Source organism: Anastrepha ludens, chromosome 2 (assembly GCF_028408465.1).
Source record: "Anastrepha ludens isolate Willacy chromosome 2, idAnaLude1.1, whole genome shotgun sequence".
NCBI lineage: Eukaryota > Metazoa > Arthropoda > Insecta > Diptera > Tephritidae > Anastrepha > Anastrepha ludens.
This window is the reverse complement of record NC_071498.1, coordinates 154,918,754-154,938,687: the sequence shown is the minus strand read 5'-3', so window position 1 is coordinate 154,938,687 and position 19,934 is coordinate 154,918,754. Positions and strand designations below refer to the sequence as shown.

Genomic DNA, 19,934 nt, shown 5'->3' with positions numbered 1-19,934 from the left:
TCGCGCGCTGCGTCCAATATTCGGTCGACATAATCGTCCATCAGAGTCACTAATTCGATTAACCATGGATCGGTTTCGCACCACGTTTGCTCTAGTGGATAATACGCATCCTCAGAGACGTCGTACAGTGCACACCGAAGACGCTATTGCTGCTGTGGAGCAGAGTATCGAAGAAGACCCGAATGAGTCCATCCGCCATCGCGCGCAGCAATTGGAGATGTGCCCATCCACTTTATGGAAGATTTTGCGGAAGGATCTTGGTTTGCGGGCTTACAAAATCCAACTCGTGCAAGAATTGAAGCCGAACGACCATCAAGCGCATCGCACGTTCGGTGAATGGGCCCAAAACTAGATGGCCACCGATCCCGATTTTCACAAGAAAATTTTGTTCAGCAATGAAGCTCACTTTTGGTTGAATGGGTATGTCAATAAGCGAAATTGTCGCATTTGGAGTGAACATAATCCACAAGCCATTGCTGAGACGCCGTTACATCCTCAAAAAGTCACTGTTTGGTGTGCTCTATGGGCAGAGGGAATCATTGGTCCATATTTCTTTAAAAATGAAGCCGGCCATAATGTTACAGTCAATGGAGAGCGCTATAGAGCCCTGATTAATGACTTTTTCGTGCCTGAATTGGACGATGTTGATGTGGACGACCTTTGGTTCCAACAAGACGGCGCTACATGCCATACAGCCAACGCAACAATCGATTTATTGAAGGAAACTTTTGGTGAGCGCATTATCTCGCGCCGTGGATCTGTGGCGTGGCCTCCAAGATCGTGCGATATAACACCGCTGGACTATTTCTTGTGGGGCTATGTGAAGTCGCTTGTCTACGCAGATAAGCCCGAGACGATTGACGTCTTGGAAGAGAATATTCGGCGCGTTATTGCTGACATACGGCCCCAATTGCTGCAAAAAGTGGTCGAAAATTGGGCCTCTCGGCTGGAATTTATTCGAGCCAGCCGCGGCGGCCACTTGCCCGAAATCATTTTTAAAACAATGGCAAATCCTTATCTTTATAATAAAGCTAAATTCTTGGCCATAACATTAAATTATATACGTTTTATTTCATCTTGAAAACCTAACCTCTAAAAAAACACCCTTATATATTATGCGTTATTCAAATATATATCTGACAGTGTTAAATACAGGGACCTCATTGTAAATGAATTTTTTTAAATTGGCTAACACATTCTCTTTGTATGGCACACAAGCTTATAAATTATTACCATAATTGTTTTTATTTATTTGTTATTTTTGAAAAACAAAAATACTACTACTTTACAAAGTATCAATATTTTACTGATGCATGTGTAGGTACATACGGTATTGATACGATATTTTACATTGTATACGTTTTGGAAAACGCCCTATATACATACATATTAAGTTTTAAAAAATTTCAGCACTTAAGCTCAATAACCAAGAGGAGCTAAGCTCAGAAGTGAAAAATGCAATAACATATCCCGTCCTGCGACAGCCGGCTCTACGTTACCGAAGAAAACTAGATTTACATATAGGTATTTTGCCAGAGACTGTCACTACACCAGCATTTCCTAAAAATATATATGTGAAGTTTTATGTTATTACAACAACAAAAATGTTTATTAACCACACCGTTTAAAGAATTTATATTGGAAACCAAAAATATATTTTAAAGAAGTAATGAAATATTTACTTTGGGTGGGTGCCCTTAAAAATGTTTTGCCATAAGTAAGAATAATTGCATTTATGTTTTTGGCGCGAATGGCTCGGAAAAAATTAGACAGATTGTTTATTAGTATAAATAAGATCCAGTCGTTGCCGCTCCTCTGTAGTATGCACTGTGTTAACAAAAATTGCGTATAATTAAGTCAATATACAATCAATTTGATTACAATTACAAAATTTAGTTATATTTTCGAGATTAATCGCCTAACAGTTTGTAGAACTTTGGAATGCCGTATGAAATTAATAACCTCTTTGAGTATAGAAGCTAATTCACAAATGCAAAATATAGACTTTTAAGGCGATTTCTTGATGCACAGCATCATTAAACAAATTCGATTCAAAATGTACTTTTTTTTTAAATACATAACCATAATTTTTTGTATTAATTCTATCCTAATTTATCTAACTGGCTATCCATATCTAGCCTGTCATAGAGTTGTATGCATTTTTTTCGAGTTTTTTCCTCGTCCTTCGACTACACTTAAAGTAACCAAATTTCAGCTGCTTATAGCAGTGTTTTATACCTATTATGTACATCTATTTTTACACTTAATGGTCAGCCATTCGTCGCTGCCATCACAGCAGTCACATATACCATCATTCACTCGACTGCTCGGCACGTATATATCGACACCGCGGCCCGTAATGTGTCGTTTCTGGAATTTGCAATAAAAGCGACCATTTTTGCAAGCATTAGTACTAGGCTCATCACTGCCATCGGAAATGCAGTCACAGTAGTTATCGTTGACACGTTCAAACAACAATTCGCCCCTACCATCCAAACACCGAAACCTGCCATCGAAGTTGGGTTTATACGAATCGTAGTCGAATAGCCGTATGCCACTAAACAGACAAATTGATAAACAATAAGAATGACTCGTTTTTTTATATTGAATTTACCGTATAATTTTTATGGCATCTTCCACAGCTTTGCTGTCAGTTTCTTGATCACCGTCACCGTCGCCGTCACCTCCTCCATCATAGCCATCACTCTGTTTGCGTCCTAGAGATCGTATCATTTCCCTATGTTTTTGTCGAAGTCCGTTCATCGTTCCTTCAAAGCTCCATGGTGTACTTGCACTTGGTAGCTGATTTATTGAAAATGCCTGATAAATTATAAACACGATGCCTAACAGAAATACTCCCAATAAGAACATCTTTGACTTTTGCTTATAGAATGGTTTATAGTAGATATTCTCCCGCTTGACCCAAGTCTTCCGCATTGTGATGATTTTTCGAAACGAGCCTCAATATTTCGATCAGTATTTGCCTGCTTCTGCTACCCCGCAGAGCCAAAGATTCCACTTATCCAAAGGTATAAAAGATGTAAATGTGTCAAGAATTATTTTTGTTTACTTCACACGGCTTTTTTGTTGATGACAGTGTCGTGCCAAGGGTTAAACTATTACAGTGTTGTATTTTATTTTTTCAGAGAGTTTTTGCCCAGGATAGTATGGAATAAACACTATGTTCAGAATGCAAAAGTTTGGCCGACATAAACCGTTACTCAGCTCTTAACGAATTATATGGAGACAGCTGATTTTCTGACGTAAAATCAATTATGACAGCAAACTGAGATTGGGTTGGTGATACACGACAAAATCAACGCAGCCACTGTCTTATGTTAATTCATTGTCGTCTGCGCCATAGATTACGTCTAAACAACGACTGAAGAACAGCGAATACGTCTGAAATGAGCGGACACAATGCTGTTGGCAAAACGCCCGTGGCGTAACAGCCAAAGTTACTCTCACAATTTTACTGCAACTGGTCAAACCTTGCATTCTATCATCCTGGGGAACTACTAAGCAGTTTAAGAAAGGATAGCTTTAAATAACTTAGTTTTGGCTTTCAATGTGAGCTGAGTTTTGTGTATATTATTTTACGTAACTTCGGACCGTTTTATTGTTGTTGTAACAGAATATAACATCCCCCAGGATTGTTCCGATGACGTAAAACCGACTGTCAGGTGTAAAGAATTCACAAAAATCCATTATGAATACACATAAATATAATTTAAGCTGAAAAAATGTGTTTTAATATTTTTACTAGAATACAAAAAGTTTTTCTATATAACGGATCATTTGTTAAGAATTCATTATATTTATTTCTTTAGACAATGTCAAAAATTTGTATAAGTATTTTTATACATGACGTCAAATTTTAGATTTAAGAATAACATGAGAAAACTTAAACAAAATTACTTATGGAAGAGATTTTAGAAATCAGTGATTTTATTTTTTGAAAAATGATCGTGTTTCTTCTTTTTTACAGCTGTTGATAGCAAAATGATAATCTAGTGTTATTTACTCTCTAGAGGTGTGTGAGAAAATGGAAACAGTTCCAAACAAAATTGAAATGTTAGGTTCGCGCTGCACAGTAAGAATAAGTGTATGTGTGCCGTCACGCTTGTGCAATTTATTCGTGTGTTGCTTTTGTAATTTTTATTCTTGTTCGCATTTTCGCAATTCTTTCACTTAACTGCACCAGTGAGACGTAGTGTGCAATCTTGTTTTTATTTTTCTTGGATTAAGTTTATTTAACCATGAAAGATAATGGAAAGAAAAAATTGTTTGTATTTTAAAAATGTTTTTAAATATCTAAAATTTCGTCAGGTTAACCCCTGAGTCACGCGATATGTACAACACAAGGATGATAAATCACAAGGTTTGCCCATCCGAAGAAACATTGTGAGAACTTCGGCTGGTACGTCATAGGGGCAGCAAAATTGAGACCTTTCATTTCCCACTTACTCCTACGCTCGTCCAATGAGTCGTTGTTCAGACAGCAACGAAGTAACATGAGCAATAGTTGCCGTGATTTTTTCTTATATCACCAACACAATCTCAGCTGTGTGTTTTAAACAAGCCACTTACACATCGCTTGTTACGTTAGCAAATCAGCTGATTCCTTCAAAATCTCTAACGGTCGGTTAAGGATCTGATTTTGGTCACCCCTGCTAAATTTTCTTCGTTAGTACAAGGCGAACTCATACAAGGTGGTAGCACGGCAAAACCAGCCGATGTAGACCAATTAGATCACTATGACATTCAATCCACCAAAACCAAAAGAAAGCTGTTCCAGTAACATCACCTTATATGAGCTTGTATTTTATCAGTATATTTTGAAATCACTTACTATTGTGAACTTAATTGCGCACAACACAGATCAGCTGCTTGTTATTATTTTTAATTTTTCACTCTTTATCTAATTAATTGCGTCAAAAGCGGGAAATTAAATGAAAATTTATTAGCAATGTCGCGAGGATATAATTGGCAAACCGCTACAGAGCGCGAAAACACTGCCCAGTCCCAATTAGTCACAAACACTTATGACGTACTTGAGCGAAGCTCGGCGAGCATACAACGTTCGAACCAAGTTGCTATAGAGACTGAGCAAATTGGCACGGAAGTAAGAAATTATTTTGTTATGAAAATAGTTTTTCACATTTATTTAAACATTTAAGGTTTTAACGGAACTCAACGAACAACGAGAATCTTTATTACGTTCATCACGGCGACTTCAGGATGCAGACGCAGATATACGGCAATCAAGAAACATTATAAGAAAATTGCGTCGTGAAGTGCTTTACAACAAACTCATACTGGTGCTAATTATCGTTCTGGAAATATGTGTTTTGGCCGGATTAATAGTTATTAAATTTGTACGCTTTTAATTTTATATATTGATATGTATGTGTACAGATAACACACTCTATACGAGTACACCACGAATTGATTAGCTCGGTTTAAGATGTAAACTGTAAACTTTATTCGAAACATTTCCATGTCAGGTTGCTTAACATTTTTGTAAATAACAACTTTCCTAGAGCATAAGCTATATAAAGGTGTGATATACGCAAATGGTAATGCAACAGGTCTACGTGTCATATGGAGAGTTTTATATTTATATTATGAAATATTGATTAGTGATCAATACACACTTAGAGTAAATATAATATGTATATGTATTCGCATAAAAACTATAATATTTAATAGATGATTTAGGTATATATATATTTTTAATAAATACACAAAAATGATAACAAGATTTTCTTAGATATTTTTGGCTTTGTACTTCACCTTCATCGTGTGATTGAATCGGTCCGGTACGCTTATTAAATTCATGTGTGAATATATGTGCATATGCGTGTATATTTTTCATAAAACGAGCTATAATTTCTGACTCATGCATAATTGTTCAAAAATCAATCATTGTTAATGGTCATTCAACAAAAACTTGTCTGAATAGGAGTATTCCATAGCAAATAACTTTTAGCAACTAACATTGGCACTTCAGGACAATTTAAAATAAATCGCTGAACTCACTAAATCTTCAAGGAGTACACAACTTTGCTGGAGCATGAAGAAAGTCAGTTACAAAAAAAAGTTCTACACGCTTTGAAATTTATATACACAATATAGATATATAATATCGATCGATGGCCTAGTTTCAATTATTGCATTAAAAGCAGCATGTAAAAAACAAAAACAAAAAAATGATTGTCAGAAAATTATTGATTAATATGCAATATCATTTTTAGAGAGTATGTAGAAAATAGTGTTTACGCTCTCAGTTTAATGCCGTCTGCAATTAATAATAATGTTATCAGATACTCGGACGACAGTCCTTCAACTAACATTCAAATATATTTAAACTACTACTGTTTATCTACATAAAGAGGTTTTAATAAATAAATTCCTGTACTACCAGCTTGCTTTCCCAAGCACATTCATAGCTAACAGTTTCGCAATGAATTATAGATTAATTTTAAATGTGTTTTTAAAACTTTGCCATCTTTAGTAATTTTCAATTTTCTTTCGGCAAAACTATCGACCAACCAAATACACGCCGATCAAACCCACACGAAAACAAATCGCAATTAGTCAGCGGTTCTTCAGCCCAGGCCACAGAAGATACCATACGGCGATGACCCTAGAAAGGCGGAGTTCTTTGTCAATATATAATTTCACATGCTTTCAAAAATTAAAATCCGCACCTGTCGGCTTGTTCTTGGTAATCGCGCCACTCGTTGTCCATTTAAATCGAATAATCGGATTTGCCGATTGTCGTGTGGTATGGCAATAATGCCTCCGCTTGAAACCGCCAGCCGATTCACGGATGAGTCTGTGCGTATTGTGGCGAGAGCGGAACGCATATTGCGTAATTCCCAAACTTTTACCGTGCGATCATCCGAACCGGACACCACTTTATCGTCACGTGCAAACACCGTCGATGTAACACTTCTAAACATGCGTTGTATAATTTTTAACAAATAGTTTCATTAAACCAAAAAAGCACTTACTCTGTGTGCCCCTGAAAAACAGATACTGCGGGAATTTCATATCGAAAATCCCAAAGACGAAACGTCGAATCTCGCGAAGCTGTCACAACCAACCGCTGATTGGTGTGCGCAGATACATGTGTCAATTCATAATCGTGCCCGGTGAGAGTCTGTATTGGTTCACGTGACTCCACGTCCCATAAAATTGCTGTACGGTCCCAGCTTCCTGTAATTATTTGCCTATGATCCATGCTTGGCAACCAATCAGCAGCTACCACTACGGACGAGTGACCGCCTGGGCCAGTGAACTCGCACAAGGGTGTGCGCAATGTGTCAACGCGATCTCGATCTTCCACTTGTTCATCACTATCCTCCAGCTCTTCTTCTGATGAATGACCTCTCCTGAAATATAAGTGGTTATTTAATTATACTGCTAAATTTTCAAAGAAAATATTTTGAGTTTCGCATAAAAAATAATTTATCATACTTGGAGGAATCCCAGTTAACAGCTGCCTGCCAAATGTGTGCAGTTCCATCACCACTACCTGTCAGTACAAGGTCGCGATTTTGATGAAATTTCACAGAATTAACTGAGCCTGCATGCCCCTGATACTGTAACAAACATCGGCTACTCTCTATGCCCCAAATACAGGCAGTATGATCTGCTGATGCAGTGCCAATAATTGGCTGACCAACTTTAGCTGTTATTTGCCACACACCATCTTTATGTCCACAGAATTCTCGGGTCACTTGGCTAACTACGGTTTGCGCTTTGAAGCTCGATACTATTCGGCTGGTCTGTGCTTTAATTTTATTACTGGCCTTTACCTTACCACTGCTTGATGTAAACTTAGCCTTTAGACCCTTACTGCCACCACCTCCTCCAATAATTGGTGCAAGCGCAGGAGTGTCGCCATCATCATGTCCAATAGCGGAAATAATACTGGTTTGAGTTGCACTAGTTAGGCCTGCATTTGGTGCATTGACGCCAATTACACCGGCACTGTTCCCACCTGCAGCAATGACTCCTGCCGATCGTTCATATGATGATATATGATCTTTATTCATACAGTTATCAAGCCTTTCCTGCACTGCATGTTTTTAAAAGAGTTATTTGATCATACAAACAGAAATATGTATAAGAATTCTTACAGTTTAAATTTTCCAAGTACAATAATTCGAATTCCTTCTCAATCTGTCCAAAAAGTGCATGTAATCGTGCGCGAAATGGTGCATCTTCCGGAATAGTTATATCCTCAGCCAAGCTCGACAATCGATTCTTGGACGGCTTCATATTCGAGTTGAGATTTGCTAAATTCGTTTAATTAAGTTAATAGTTTAACACTTTTTCCACGGTGTTTATTAAGCGCACTGAACGATATTTGCAGAATCACATATCGCTTTGCTGAAATGAATGATCAAATATTTTGCAAAGTTCAACCGTATTTTAAGATAACAAAATAAATAATCTCGGTAATTGAATTAACTTTTGTTTACTTATTACATTGGTGTATTTTCGCATTCCTGTGTACACTTCTTGTCTGAATTACCTATGTAAGTGCAGTCAAAATATACGCCTCTTCTGTCAGTTTGGTAGACTCATTAATACCTAAAACAGAGAGACACATATATCTTACAAATATTAGAGATTCAGTAAGAGTACGTTCACATATGCATTAATTACCAATAAATCCAAAAAATTAATCTATCCGTTCACATATGGCGGATTACCTGACAATCAGCTGTTAATGCTGTTGTGAAAGGTTTATTTTGATGGAAAGAAATAACTAATTTAATTGCGCAATTGGTTGCTAGTAACAAAAAGTTGGAGGAAATCCGTAAGCGATGCTTACTGAAGTTTCAAAAAATTATGGCAGGAATACGCATTCGAAATTCGATATTACATTTTATAATAAGTGATAAGAGGACCAACGTTTATGAACACACGCTTTTTTTCTGTTATATGAATACATAGTTAATAATACCTAACAAACATTTTATTATAATTATGTCTACAAACCTGTTTTCTTTGCCGGCATCCATTTTATTTTAGTTTTCTTTATACTCATAAAAATAATAACCTATTACACAAAAAACACAGGATTATTTTATAACCTCAGATTTGAATGAGAAATCTCTTTTTAATTACGGATTGGGAGCTAAGCACGAAAAAGTGGATCATCTACTTATATGTTAACGTATTATAAATGAGTCCCTCTTATATAATAGGGATAGTTGCTTGAAAATTCGCCTGACAAAAAATGAGCTGTTGTCTATTATGAGGCAAGCAATTTTTTCGTCAGATAGATTGCAAATTTATGGCACGCCAAGTCATTAAATTTAACATTTTAATGTAAAGGATTGGACTTAGTTTACGTTAAAAACGAAAAGATAATTTTTTTGGTATAAATAGTATAATATGATATAAACAGTATAATATTTCATCATTTGTATCAAAGTGAAGTAATTTTGCATCATTTATAAGAGAGATATCAGGTTTTACTCTTTTTTTTAATATAGCGTGGTTATTTACCAATTTCGCCTATTTTGAACATATTTTTAGCTGAAATTTATTTTTTATCGAACGGACGGACTGAAATTTTGCTTAGCACATAAAAATTGAGCGTGTTTTTTGCCCAATCACTGTATTCTTTAAGTTTTGGGCGAATTTTATTAAGGCGTTATCGAAATACACGCATTTAAATGCGTCGTATTTCTTTCTTGGGTTCATCGTCTGTACCAAACTTGAGTATTTTTCTTCGTTTATTATGAGGTGTTTTATATTTTGAAAACTAACGTTATACAGAAGTTGGGGATGGTTATTGACCGATTTCGCCCAGTTTCAATACTAACCAATCTTGGATAAATCATATGTGCACCAAGTTTCATTGAAATGTATTAAGTTTTGAGGATACAGGCGAGCCCTCTCATAAATTTTGGTATAGATAGGGTTTTTCAGTAAGAGCGCTTCAACTTTTGAACTTTTTTGAATAAAACACAAACGGTTTGACTTTTTTAACTAATTTTTTTTTTTATTATCGAGTTTGAACATATATGTACATTTAAGTATGAAATTCGATTTCTTTTGCATGACCACCGCGTGCACGTTTTACGAAGTCCAATCGTTGAACCCAATTTTCGACCACTCTTTTGCATAAATCGGCCGAAATTCCAGCAATTTCGAGTTCAATATTGGCTCTGAGCTCACAAATCGTCGCCGGCTTGTTACTGTAGACCAATGACTTCACATAACCCCAAAACGGGACGGCTTGTTAAATGGACCGTAAAATGGCCGTAATGCTCTTAAAGTAGCAGCAACAGAACGATTATTTTCATAAAAAATTTGCACGATTTGCAATCGTTGCTCAAGTGTGTAGCGTTCCGTGATGAAATGTATACTAATGAAGTTTACAAATGACAAGCGAAAAATAAAAAATATTGCGTCGTTCGCCCTCCCTATTGGAAAAAAGTTGAAGCGCACCTATTGAATAACCCTATATATATATGTATGTGTTATATCTATTTCGCTTGCTTTCTTGTGTTACATACAAGGGTTATTGCTAATTTACTATTTGACAAATTTTGATCTCAAAATGTTCAAGAAAATTATTAGAACAGGTGAGAAAATTATATGATGTGGCAACATTGTTTTGTCGTCGCCATTTGTAAAGCAAATTTTTGTGGAAGCAGATCTGCAGAAGTTTATTTTTGCTTTACGAAGAATGACCAGTATCGGAGATCTTTTTACCAAATATAATTGTACTAATTGCCAGGACGATATCTCTGGCATTCGTGTACATTGCGCGGAATGTGAAAATTTCGATTTATGTCTTCAGGTGAGTAGACAAATTCTTTGGAATGTGTTCATTTTTGTCGAAGCGTTCGGAGGCATTCGTTAAAGAAAGAAGAAAAAGCCATGTATTCGGTTCAATTCGTGACGAAGTTTTCGTTGATTGGAAAGTTGAATCATCTTCCATTTACTGGAATATGTATTTGTTTTATTACTGTCACTAAACAGCTGGACAACTTTTGACAGATAGATTTTAAATTTTTTTCTTTTGCAATTACAGTGTTTTGCTTCTGGTGCAGAAATTGGTGCACATCAAAACAATCATGCATATCAATTTATGGACACTGGGACAGCAATTTTGTCTGTATTTCGTGGTAAGGGTGCTTGGACGGCTAGAGAGGAAATAAGGCTGCTGGATGCCATAGAGCAATACGGCTTTGGTAACTGGGAAGATATTAGTAAACATATTGAAACCAAATCAGCAGAAGATGCCAAAGAAGAATACGTGAAGCGTTTCGTTAATGGGACGATCGGTCTTCACACATGGACACCCGCACAATCACAACGGCCCCTCTTGGTGGATCACACGTCTGAAGACAATGGTCCATTGGGTGCCACGGCATTACAACGTCTACCGCCTTTGGACATTACCACCGAGGAAGCCGCTCAGTTGGGATACATGCCAAATCGTGATGGTTTCGAACGAGAATATGATCCGACAGCCGAACAGCTAATATCAACAATGGCTCTCAGCACCGAAGACACCGAGGCTGATTATTTATTAAAATTGGCACATGTTGACATGTACACCCGTCGATTGCGTGAACGTGTACGACGTAAGCGCTTAGTGCGTGATTATCAGTTGGTAGCGAACTTCTTTCGCAACCGTAACTATGCTCAACATCCAGGCATGACACGGGAGCAAAAAGAATTTCGTGATCGCTTTCGAGTTTTCGCGCAATTTTATACAGCCAACGAATATGAACGGCTATTGATGTCACTTGAACGTGAAAAAGAGTTGCGAATACGACTAGCAGAACTATGTCGCTATCGCTACAACGGACTAACGAAAATCGATGAATGCCGACACTTTGAGCAGCACGCAGCAATGGCACTGAATCGCTCAACTGGACCATACGGCCATGGAAAGACTGTAAGTATACGATTTTTGGTGATCTAGATTACTTAGGGTTTAGTGGCCACTTTGATTTTATTTTAATTAATAGAAGTGAAAAATTATATTTTGAAAGTAATGGAATTATGTGAATTTGTCTAGACATAATATAATTCTATTATTAATATATGTAAAATAATAATAGTTCCTAGTAAGTTAGTTTTCGCTTAAACTGACAATACACAAAAGATTGAATATCGTGTCGTATTTAAAATAGCTTATCGTAGTTATTCTGTACGACTTTGTCTTGAAAAATTAGCTGGTTTGTCTAGAACTTTTAATATTTCGTTTATTTTCCACGATATTCAGTTTGCGTGTATTATCGGCACACCAAGCGGCGAACGTTTGAACGGATGTATAAGACAATGTTTAACCACAGGACAACACGCATCTCAGCATTGGAAGTCGTCGGCAGCTAGGCTCTTCCTTACACTCTCCACAGCCCAACAGCAGAAAAGTGTAAGTGTTCCCATATCGAGAGTTTATAAAGATATTTACTCTTAAATATAATTTTAAATTTGTTTGCAGCGAGCTGTCAAACGGAAGCGAGGCAAATCTAAATTCAATCGCGTCAAGAAACACGCCCCACATCGGCGACCTGATCTCCTCCGGCGCATCATTGCACAACAGAAACTACTTGGATAGCTGTCGGGAATCGTCGGTTCATACGACGATATCGCCAGTGGGGATGACAGTGGGAGCGGGCATGATGAACACGACGATGACAACAGCAAAGTTATCGAACGGAAACCAACAACCATTGGTTGCAACACAACAACACACAACAATGATGACAATGAAAAACCAACAACCACCACAGCTACAAATAAACGACGTCGCCGTAAGCGAAAAACAACAACTGCATCAGCTGCTGTTTCAGGAAAATAGTAATAATAATAATAGCAATAACTTTGATCTAAAGCCGCAGCATTCGCCTGTTACAATACCCATGAGTAACATTTTGCGCGCACAATTGGATGAGCTGAAACATCTCCCACAAGCGTTGGGAAGCGATTTGCTCTCTAGCAACGAACAACAAGTTTGCAAAGACTTCAACCTACCGCCAACAACATATTTGTCACTGAAGACATTACTGCTAAGCGGAGCGCCACTTGTTAACAATTTGTCGCCAGTTGAAAATTCCCTACGAAAATACTTTATCAAAGTAGGTTGGTTAAGTCACTAGATTAAAAAAAAAAACTGAAAAGCGCATTTGTAGAAACGACTATGGGAAACTTTTATGATTCTATAACAACAAACTTTTGTGTATGTGCGTGTGAAAGAGCGTACACAAATGCTTAAAAATTAGGTGTAGCAGATATTCATTTGTTATGCTTGCTGGCGATAATTGTATAATAATTAAAATTAATTCCCATATATTTCAAAAGGTTTCTTCATGAACACTAGTTTCGCGTCCGTACATAAATATATTTAGTATAACTTCTAGAATTAATTAAAATATCTAAATGCTTACTTGTATCAAGTTTTCAATTTTGGGTTTCCTACAACCACGCTTTTTGTTCCGAGTAGGGATTAAACAATTGAACTGAATAACAAAATACATTATATGAGTTGGTGTAAACTCGATTTGCATAATACGTTTAGATAGTTATTCTTTTAATTGACGGATATATTAAAGACACAATAAGCAATGTAAATAAATGTTAGTTCCAAATATTGCTGTAAAATGTATGTGTTTTTCATTACTAGCCATATGAAGTATTGATTTGAAATGGAGAAGCAAGTCAGATTGTTTTTACGACAGTATCTGAACGACCGGATCAAGGACAAACCCCAGCAGCATTTTCCAAAAAAATGTTTGGCGCGCGTTTTATGCAGCGATAGTGCATAGGGCGGCCGCCGTAGCCGAATAGGTTGGTGTGTGGTTACCATTCGGAATTCACAGAGAGGTCGTTGGTTCGAATTATTTATTTTTTTTATTTATAGTGCAAACTACACACTTTTTGCTGCTACAACAACAACACAGCACGTCTGTTGAATTTTTCGTTAGATGATATTGACGATGACGATCGGCAGAGCTTGGTAAACTGCTTCCATAACAACCTGGCGCAAATCAAGCATTTAAATTTAAAAATATAGGATAACTAAGAAGTCAGTTGTATTATAGCAACTGGAATAGGAAATGCTGTTGGAATATTTTAATACAAAAAAATACTATTTTTACATAATGCCGATGTTGAGTAAATGCAAGAGATCTAGTTGTTGTTGTTGTAGCAGTATGAAGTTCCTTATACATGCACAAGGAATAGTGCTGGAGTGACAGTCCCTGGCCGGATATAAATCCGGGTGGTTCCGGTAACGTGGGAACGAAGAGTTCCTAGCGCTTTAGACCAGTTAAATAGTCGATAAATTACAATTCTTTAGATGCGAGTAATTGTTCGCTCAAATTATAATAGTGAATATCTACCCGAATTTATTTGTCTGATGTTCTATGATTCTAGAGGCTCACCAAAAGCTTAAAATCTTTCCTATCGTAGAGGGAACATATTTCTAAATAGTTTCTGCTAAGGTCACCGTGAGCTTACCTAAGTATAAGCCGTTGCTGATTCGCAACCATAAAAGAGCAGACGATTCATCCACCATACATATGGCGGGTTCGATGACAAAAGTAGGAATGCTATAATTTGGTTTTGTGTTGAAATCTAAGTAGAAAGAGTTGCACAAAACTCCGTTGGAGGTTATAAAGAGTCTTCGAATCTTCTTGAAGCAATATTTGATGTTTACTGAAAAAAAATTATAAACATATTTTATTAGCCACCATTGCGGAGTTTGGCTTTTCAGCTATCAGGACTGTAGATATGTATTCGTAGCTTATTCTGCGACATGGAACATTAACTATAGAAAGTATTTTCTATTAGATATCATCACTTCAAAAATTAATTTTTCTTAAAATTAAGTAAATACGCTTTTGATAATTTTTTATTTTTTTATTAATAAAAACACAATTTTCGTTTTCAAAGTTTTCAATGTAACAAATGTTTGGTCAGCTAATCAACGGATGACGTAAAGAATTTTAAAAAGTTATAGCACAACTTGAAAACCATGGGCAAATGAAGGTTACTCAAGTTCTTGTCCTTCCGCATACGCACACATGTATGTACGTATTTTGCCAATCTCAAAGTTAATTAAATGCTTTCCACTGTCGAATAACAGCCTTAAAAGAGGTATCACTTGTTTCGCAGGAAATACCGGTATAAAGTATTTTTTTGTGCACCATTGGCAGTTGGGGGCACGCCACCAGCTTTAGCTGCAACCGCGCTAGCCGACTGACTGGAATGTGTTGCACCAGGTGAAACAGCACTGTTGGTTGGTTTAATATTGCCATTGGCGACAGCAACTGCGGCAGCCGCTAGTGAACTGCGCCAAGATGCAATTAATTCATTTTGAACATCCAATGGCAACTCATTGAAAACTGCCGTATCCACACCGGCCGGACACGGAATATTCGATAGATTTCCAATGATAGTAGTGGTGGTTGTGGTGGATACCACTTCGGGTGTCGTTGATACTTCGGGAAAAGTCTCCATTAGCAGATCACTGGACGGCACAATATCGACTGAATGTGGTTCTGAAATGTCGCCAGATATCGGTGTGCTAGCGGCGCTGCCCGTCTCATCCATAGGCGACGGTAATGGTGATGAAGTGGTTGGCGAAGGTGTCGATGAGATTTGACGTTGCGTTGTACAAGAACGATTTCCTATTGTTCCGCGGTTAATTTTCATTAGTAACGTGGAGGGAGGTTGTATTGTACGAAAACGTTGCAGGGGTGTGAATGACGTTATTGGAGCTGGGGATGTTGAAGTGGTGACTGTAGAATTGTTAGCACTTGTTGAAACGCTGGTCGGATTGGTGATGAAATCTTTCTCGCTGTCACGTGAATTCAAGCGCAGATCGCAAACACGCAGCTTACTTGGTGATGCAACATCGGCGGCATCGTTTGAGCTGCAAACGGCTGAACTGCCAAGACAACGGCGTTTTGCCATTAATAGGCGTCCAATGCGACTCTTTTTGGGAGAAGGTTCGATTTCGGTCTCGGAAAAATCGGAAAAGTCCGAATTGGTGGCCGCAGTATCAGAACCGTTGTCAATCAACATTGGTATGGGCGAAGCGGCAGTTGCACGCCGACGGTAAAACTGATCGCTCGGCTGAAATGTAGTAGGCGATGAACGAAAGGCATCGTCACTATTCGTCGACGAAATTGAAGCTGTTGGACTTTCAGACGATGTAGGCATATCTGTGTTTGTCAACGATGTAATAGACTGTACTTCTAGATCAGTTTTTTTTATTAAAAAGTTTGCAATGGACGATGAACCGAGCTTGCGTTGTTGGAATTTTGAAAAAGCCAGACCAATAAGAGTAATATTAAACGGTTTGGTAAGGTCAACGACGCGTTCAAACAGGCGCAATATGATTTTCAACAATTTTTCTTGAGCGCCTTCAGCAAGTATGACCTTAGGGCCACTAGACTCCGTGCATGGCAGTGATTTGAAAAGCGAAGGTAATATATTTACTTGCTTAGTTTCCCGATGACTTGTTTTCTTCTGAGGATCAAACTTGCGTAAAATCACTTTGATTGCGACGGGTATGCGACCGTCCTCCGCAACCTGCAAGAACCGATGCGTAAACTTTCTACATTTTTGTAATATTATTACACGCATAAATATAAATTTATACTACAAGCAGCTAGTGGCATAAAAGGGTATTTATAAGCTGAACACTCACCTGTTCCACTAAACGCATTAGCAATAAACGGAAACGATCTTCAACATCGGTGCGCACCGATATTGGACGGCAAGAATCTTCAAGTCCGATAGTTTTAGGTTTTCCTGACGGACGCACCGAGCTCACATCCCTTCCAAAGGCCAAATCTTTCAATTTTGTGGCCGTTTCAAAGCCGAATTTCTTGCGCAGCGAATTCATATTACAATTTTGCAATTCGGTAACATTAGCAATACCACTTTCCAGTAGCAAAGATTCAGTTTTTTGACCGATGCCAGTAACTCTATCCAAACCGTTCAAATGTCGCATAAATTGTTCCGCATAGTTAGTACACAAGACAGTCTGTTGATTGGGTTTATGTTGAGAACCAACTAATTTTGCTAATAATTTATTGTATGATATTCCAGCACAACATGTTATATGTAGTTGTTCTTGCAAAGCCAACCGAATTTCTTTAGCAATTTGCGTGCCAACAGCTAAACGCCGGGCACAACCACAGTCACAGCTTGACGAAAAATCAGCGTTTTCGGGATAGATATGACCTTCGACGGCCGGGAATGTAGTAGATGAAGACGGCGATCCTTCCATACGTTGATATTGATTCTTTTCAATACGACTACTCACTTGCTCCGATATATCTAAATAGTTTTCATCGAAGCCCAATTTCTCCACCAATGGTGTAAAAGCCAAGAGTGCATCAAATATACGCTGAGACATTTGGCGATAGGGAGTCAGATCTTCACCATTGACCAAAGTGAGTTTTGGACAGAGACGCTTTGCCACGTCAACAGCCATCAATTTTTTGATACCAAACTGACGAGCCACATAATTACAAGTGACCAAACAATTTTTTTGCTGTATACCAAGTGGACAAGTACGCAGTGTGGGATCTCGGATCTCTTCAACTTGAGCATAGAAACAATCCATATCTAGGTGAATGATAGTGCGCTGATGCGGCTCATTGCGATTGATAGCATTCGAAAAATCCATGTTTTTTGATGAAGCCTTTTGCCTCGCGCTCACTGTCTGAAAGCACATGATTATTTAATGAACAAATATAGTTATTGAATTAATATTAAAGTCTATAACAAACTCGGTCTCATACAAACTCTATTTTGACATTTACAATGGCCTTCGAGGGAGAGTAGGGCTTTAAATTCTTTATTTATGAATTAACGGCTTTTAAGACCTTTCGGTGCGTAAATGTTACATTTCCAGTCCTACATCGTAGAGTATATTTTGTTTAATTCACATTAATTATACAGATATTCATTTGAGGAATTTGTTATAACAATCCTTACTTTTTTTAATAAGTCCATTTTTTTTTAAATTATTTACATAGATCGTAAAGATTTAGGTTTCAGTTTAACCCCGTTTCCAAGCAACCGATACTTTTCTCACGTCAGAATTGCAATCGTTGTATACAATAGGCTTAGAACCTTAGTCTTTGTAGTTATAATGTTCGCCCATATGTATTGTGTTTTCTTTCGTATGAAAAAAAGTTTTGTTAGACCCCAAAATTTTCAAATTGTTAATTTCATTTGTTTTCTTTTTTCTTGCATCACAATTTCCCTCGCAAACCACGATCAAAACAAAATAGCAACAGTTATTTATTCTTTTATTTCTGCGCTATTCAATGTTTTTTTTCACTTCTTCTTACTTCTTTATTCATTTGGCGCTCATCAACTTTCCACATTTTCGCAAGATTTCCTCATTTCAGATGAAAAATACATTATATGTACACACACTCATATATAGTACACATACGAATTGGCAAAAGAGTAAACAACGAAAATGAGTAATGGGCTTTGGCCGCAAACTATACAGCACATCACCCCCTCATAATACTTATTTTCTTAACTAGTAATAAGGAAAGGGGAAAGTTTACACAACAATATCGATGTACATATGCTTTGTTTCGAAACTAAATACCACTGTACTATCTTATACCACAATTATTGCATTTTTTTATGTATTGTTATTATTATGTTATTTAGTATTTTTCCATAGCCTCATTGTTACCATATGGAAAATATAATACTTATATTAAAGATTTGCGTACGTGACATCGTATAACAGGTATACATTTTAGTAATAAATGTGTCAAGTGTTATAACGAAAACCACAAAAGCGAAAATCTTCAAAACTTAAGACCATTTGCATAGGCACGCACTATTTAAACTTATTTTTCACTACCTAATGCAGCCATTAGTAGAAAAGTTAAACCGCAAGCGGTTAATATGGACAATGAACACACCTTGACAAAGTTTTCAATTAGCGATTGTCAAGAAATGACAATTCAGCAATACAAAACCCACTTACTAATATATTACAAATTCATATTTATGCATGTTATGGTCGCAAATACAATGAATTAATTGATTACAAGCAATAGGATTTCCGCGAAGATTGATAGAATACTACATCGTGGGTTTCCGCTGTTTTCTCGATTGCTGTCGATAATGACTGGGCTACGAACGGCAAGTTGATGAGAATGCATGGAAGGCAAAAGACGAAGGTCATGGCGATAGCACCAACGTAATAAATGGCTGCAAAGCAGCTATTGCATGTTTGATCGTAATTCGTCTTTCTGGCGCTTTCACTTTTGTTTTCCTGTGTTCTCTTACCTTGGAAATTTCCTATAAGTTCAATGACAGATGCAATTAACTATCGTCGTAACCTTTTTTTACTCCTTATCAATTTTGCGACACTCAGAAATGCACAATGCGTATTTTTCGTTTTGCTAAATTTCAGCTGTGATTCTTCGCCTGCTTTGGACCACCCGTTCTGCTATGCTTTATCATTTTTTTACCCATTTATTTTATATTCTTCCTTTTGTACGTATAATTCAGCAATTCAGCGCGAATTCAGAAATACACAGAGTGATGTAGAGAATGCAGATATGGCCTATTTTGAAAAGGACTATTTTATTTTTGGCGAATTTGACAATTGAGTGACATCAGTACAGAAAATAACCAAACATTTGTTTATAATATTTGGTTAATGTTGTGAATATTTGGTTAATGGCTTGATGAATATTGTTTTTAAAATTTGTTAGCTTTAAATAAAAAAATTTTAAGTGAAGTTTCGCGTATTAGATTGTGAAATTAGTAATGATATTAAAACCTCCAAGAGTTGATTTTGGTTTTTCTTTTCTTTTTGTTTTCTTGTGTTTGAAAGTTTTCATTTCTCTTTCTCTTTATTTACTGTACTGATGTCACGATCCTTACAA

General features: G+C 37.0%; 5 protein-coding genes across 12 annotated transcripts; 2 read left to right on the top strand and 3 right to left on the bottom strand.

Moving 5' to 3' along the window:
• Positions 1–1,226: 1,226 nt before the first annotated feature.
• LOC128855648 (uncharacterized) lies at positions 1,227–3,167 on the bottom strand. The gene is made up of 2 exons (XM_054090714.1): positions 2,615–3,167; positions 1,227–2,557 (listed from the first exon to the last, which is right to left on the bottom strand). Exons 1-2 carry the CDS (start codon positions 2,935–2,937, stop codon positions 2,242–2,244), a joined length of 639 nt encoding a protein of 212 aa, XP_053946689.1. The 5' UTR covers positions 2,938–3,167; the 3' UTR covers positions 1,227–2,241.
• Positions 3,168–4,854: 1,687 nt separating this feature from the next.
• LOC128855647 (vesicle transport through interaction with t-SNAREs homolog 1A) lies at positions 4,855–5,762 on the top strand. Its single transcript, XM_054090713.1, has 2 exons — positions 4,855–5,125; positions 5,181–5,762. Exons 1-2 carry the CDS (start codon positions 4,970–4,972, stop codon positions 5,388–5,390), a joined length of 366 nt encoding a protein of 121 aa, XP_053946688.1. The 5' UTR covers positions 4,855–4,969; the 3' UTR covers positions 5,391–5,762.
• Positions 5,462–19,417, bottom strand: LOC128855646 (WD repeat-containing protein 37). 3 transcript variants are annotated; one of them, XM_054090711.1, is made up of 7 exons: positions 19,330–19,417; positions 8,496–8,607; positions 8,151–8,403; positions 7,486–8,089; positions 7,020–7,400; positions 6,714–6,960; positions 5,462–6,649 (listed from the first exon to the last, which is right to left on the bottom strand). In XM_054090711.1, exons 3-7 carry the CDS (start codon positions 8,290–8,292, stop codon positions 6,524–6,526), a joined length of 1,500 nt encoding a protein of 499 aa, XP_053946686.1. In that variant the 5' UTR covers positions 8,293–8,403; positions 8,496–8,607; positions 19,330–19,417; the 3' UTR covers positions 5,462–6,523. The 3 variants fall into 3 exon arrangements, with proteins under 3 accessions (XP_053946686.1, XP_053946685.1, XP_053946687.1); XM_054090710.1 differs by having other exon boundaries at positions 8,503–8,607; XM_054090712.1 differs by having other exon boundaries at positions 8,549–8,607.
• On the top strand, positions 10,643–13,206 carry LOC128855645 (transcriptional adapter 2B). 2 transcript variants are annotated; one of them, XM_054090708.1, is made up of 4 exons: positions 10,643–10,834; positions 11,069–11,941; positions 12,272–12,421; positions 12,491–12,707. In XM_054090708.1, the coding sequence occupies exons 1-4, from the start codon at positions 10,721–10,723 to the stop codon at positions 12,605–12,607; spliced, it is 1,254 nt and encodes a 417-aa protein (XP_053946683.1). In that variant the 5' UTR covers positions 10,643–10,720; the 3' UTR covers positions 12,608–12,707. The 2 variants fall into 2 exon arrangements, with proteins under 2 accessions (XP_053946683.1, XP_053946682.1); XM_054090707.1 differs by having other exon boundaries at positions 10,644–10,834; positions 12,342–12,421; positions 12,491–13,206.
• On the bottom strand, positions 14,902–19,421 carry LOC128855643 (DNA polymerase iota). 5 transcript variants are annotated; one of them, XM_054090705.1, is made up of 4 exons: positions 18,004–18,557; positions 17,808–17,922; positions 16,706–17,728; positions 14,902–16,587 (listed from the first exon to the last, which is right to left on the bottom strand). In XM_054090705.1, the coding sequence occupies exons 3-4, from the start codon at positions 17,690–17,692 to the stop codon at positions 15,151–15,153; spliced, it is 2,424 nt and encodes an 807-aa protein (XP_053946680.1). In that variant the 5' UTR covers positions 17,693–17,728; positions 17,808–17,922; positions 18,004–18,557; the 3' UTR covers positions 14,902–15,150. The 5 variants fall into 5 exon arrangements, with proteins under 5 accessions (XP_053946680.1, XP_053946678.1, XP_053946679.1 ...); XM_054090703.1 differs by lacking the exons at positions 17,808–17,922; positions 18,004–18,557 and adding an exon at positions 19,330–19,421; XM_054090704.1 differs by lacking the exons at positions 17,808–17,922; positions 18,004–18,557 and adding an exon at positions 19,330–19,421 and having other exon boundaries at positions 16,706–17,724.
• Between the last annotated feature and the right edge of the window lie 513 nt (positions 19,422–19,934).